This window comes from Cyprinodon variegatus, unplaced genomic scaffold (genome assembly GCF_000732505.1).
Source record: "Cyprinodon variegatus isolate N-32 unplaced genomic scaffold, C_variegatus-1.0 Scaffold1115, whole genome shotgun sequence".
Lineage (NCBI taxonomy): Eukaryota > Metazoa > Chordata > Actinopteri > Cyprinodontiformes > Cyprinodontidae > Cyprinodon > Cyprinodon variegatus.
In genome coordinates, this window is record NW_015151568.1 from 245,604 (window position 1) to 247,300 (window position 1,697).

At 36.4% G+C, this 1,697-nt stretch overlaps 1 protein-coding gene across 1 annotated transcript in view; it reads left to right on the plus strand.

The window, feature by feature from the left end:
- The window catches only part of LOC107101576 (cingulin-like protein 1), a 13,546-nt gene extending 12,913 nt beyond the window's left edge, over positions 1 to 633 (plus strand). Inside the window, exons 4-6 of the mRNA XM_015400529.1 lie at positions 120 to 225; positions 307 to 402; positions 481 to 633. Coding sequence (XP_015256015.1) covers positions 120 to 225; positions 307 to 402; positions 481 to 633 — 355 coding nt within the window. The remainder of the gene's footprint in view (positions 1 to 119; positions 226 to 306; positions 403 to 480) is intronic.
- Positions 634 to 1,697: the final 1,064 nt, after the last annotated feature.

Genomic DNA, 1,697 nt, shown 5'->3' on the forward strand with positions numbered 1-1,697 from the left:
GGTATCGATATCGGTTATCGGCTACATGAGTTTTAAAATATCGGATATCGGCCTAAATCCCGATATCGTGCGTCCCTACTTTCCACCCCTGTTCAGAACGATGCAACCTGTTGTTTCAGGACCACAGACGATGACCCCACAACCCAAAGGAAAGTCAAACTGCTGCTCGACAACATCAGAAAACTCAAATGGAAAACTGTGGAGGGTGTGGAGGAGGAGGAGAAAGTGAGTTGTTTACTGATCTGCAGGATTTATGTCACTTTTCACACTGTTTATTAGATTTTTCTCTTTTTCGTTATTCTGTAGGCGTCTGCAGCGGGAATAAAGGTACTGCAGGAGAAACAGGTGACTCTGGAGAAACAAGTGTCTCATCTGAAGCAAAAACTAGACATTGAGATTAAGGTACAGCATCATTCGCCTTGGTAATGTGTTACTTTGGTTATATTTTCTTAAATGGGATCCTTATTAATGTGTTTGCAGAATGAAATGACTTTAGCCAAGGCATTTGAAAAAGCAAGGACTGAGAAGAAGAAACTTCAGGAGGAGTTGAACAAAAGTCAGACGGAGCTCCAGAAACTGAGAGGAAAACTGGGTGAAATTGAGAGAGACCTTCAGTCCACCAAACAGGAGTAAGGAGCTGAACTTCAACACTCAGCAGTGGCGGTTCTAGACCAAATGTACCAGGGGGCCAGAAGGGGGCCATCCTGTTTTTATGGGAGCACAAAAAAATAAAAAACAGGGAAAGGGTTTCAAATAAGTGAAGTGACATTTCTATTCAATTAGGTTTAATTAAAATGTCCTATTAGGTCAATGTAATACATATGTAAATATAAAATTACTGTTTTCTATAAAATCTGATTTAGAACTCAAGAAAAACTGATAAATTCAGCTGTAAAAATTGAGCAATTTGTTTAAAAAAAAACATTTAGCAGATGAAAACTTGGATCCTATCTCACTACCACTGAAACCATCACCTTAATGTTTTTAAATAATCAGTAAAACAGAATTTGCAAAGAAAAAAACAATGAAATAGATCCAAAGCTATCAGTTACAATGTCTGTTCCAGCGCAGATCAGCACTAGAATTTCTATGAATATTATGTCTTCAGTAAAGGGGACATGATCCACAGGGGCACTGGCCCCCGTTGGCCCCTGTCTAGAACCGCCCATGACACTCACAGAATTTAAATGATTTTATTTTGTTTGTAAACTTATAAGGGCAGCTTTCCTCTTCTGTTTATGGTTTATATAATTAAACCAAATTGAAATGAACTGCTTTCAGAGATAGATGCTAGAGTGAGCAGAGAGAGAGAGAGCGTTTATGTTGGGTTAGATGTAAAAGTAAAGTTTATCTTAAAGCTGCACAAGATATCTAAAATTTATCTCTTAATGTACGGCTGAAAACAATTAATGAGAATAATCAATTATTGAAATAATCGTCAAGTAATTAAATAATCGATTCATAGTTAACTGGAGTATAGAGACTCTAAAATGAGTCGACAGCTGACAGAGAGACCCACATTGAGCACACTGCAAAAAATATAAATCTAGATAAGTCATTTTTTCTTAAAATAAGTGCATTTGTTCTTGAATTGAGGAGGTAAAAGAGACATTTTGCCAATGAAACAAGACAATTTACATTTAAAATAAGAAAACACAATCGCATTGTTTTATTTCAAGTGCATATTATGTAATTAT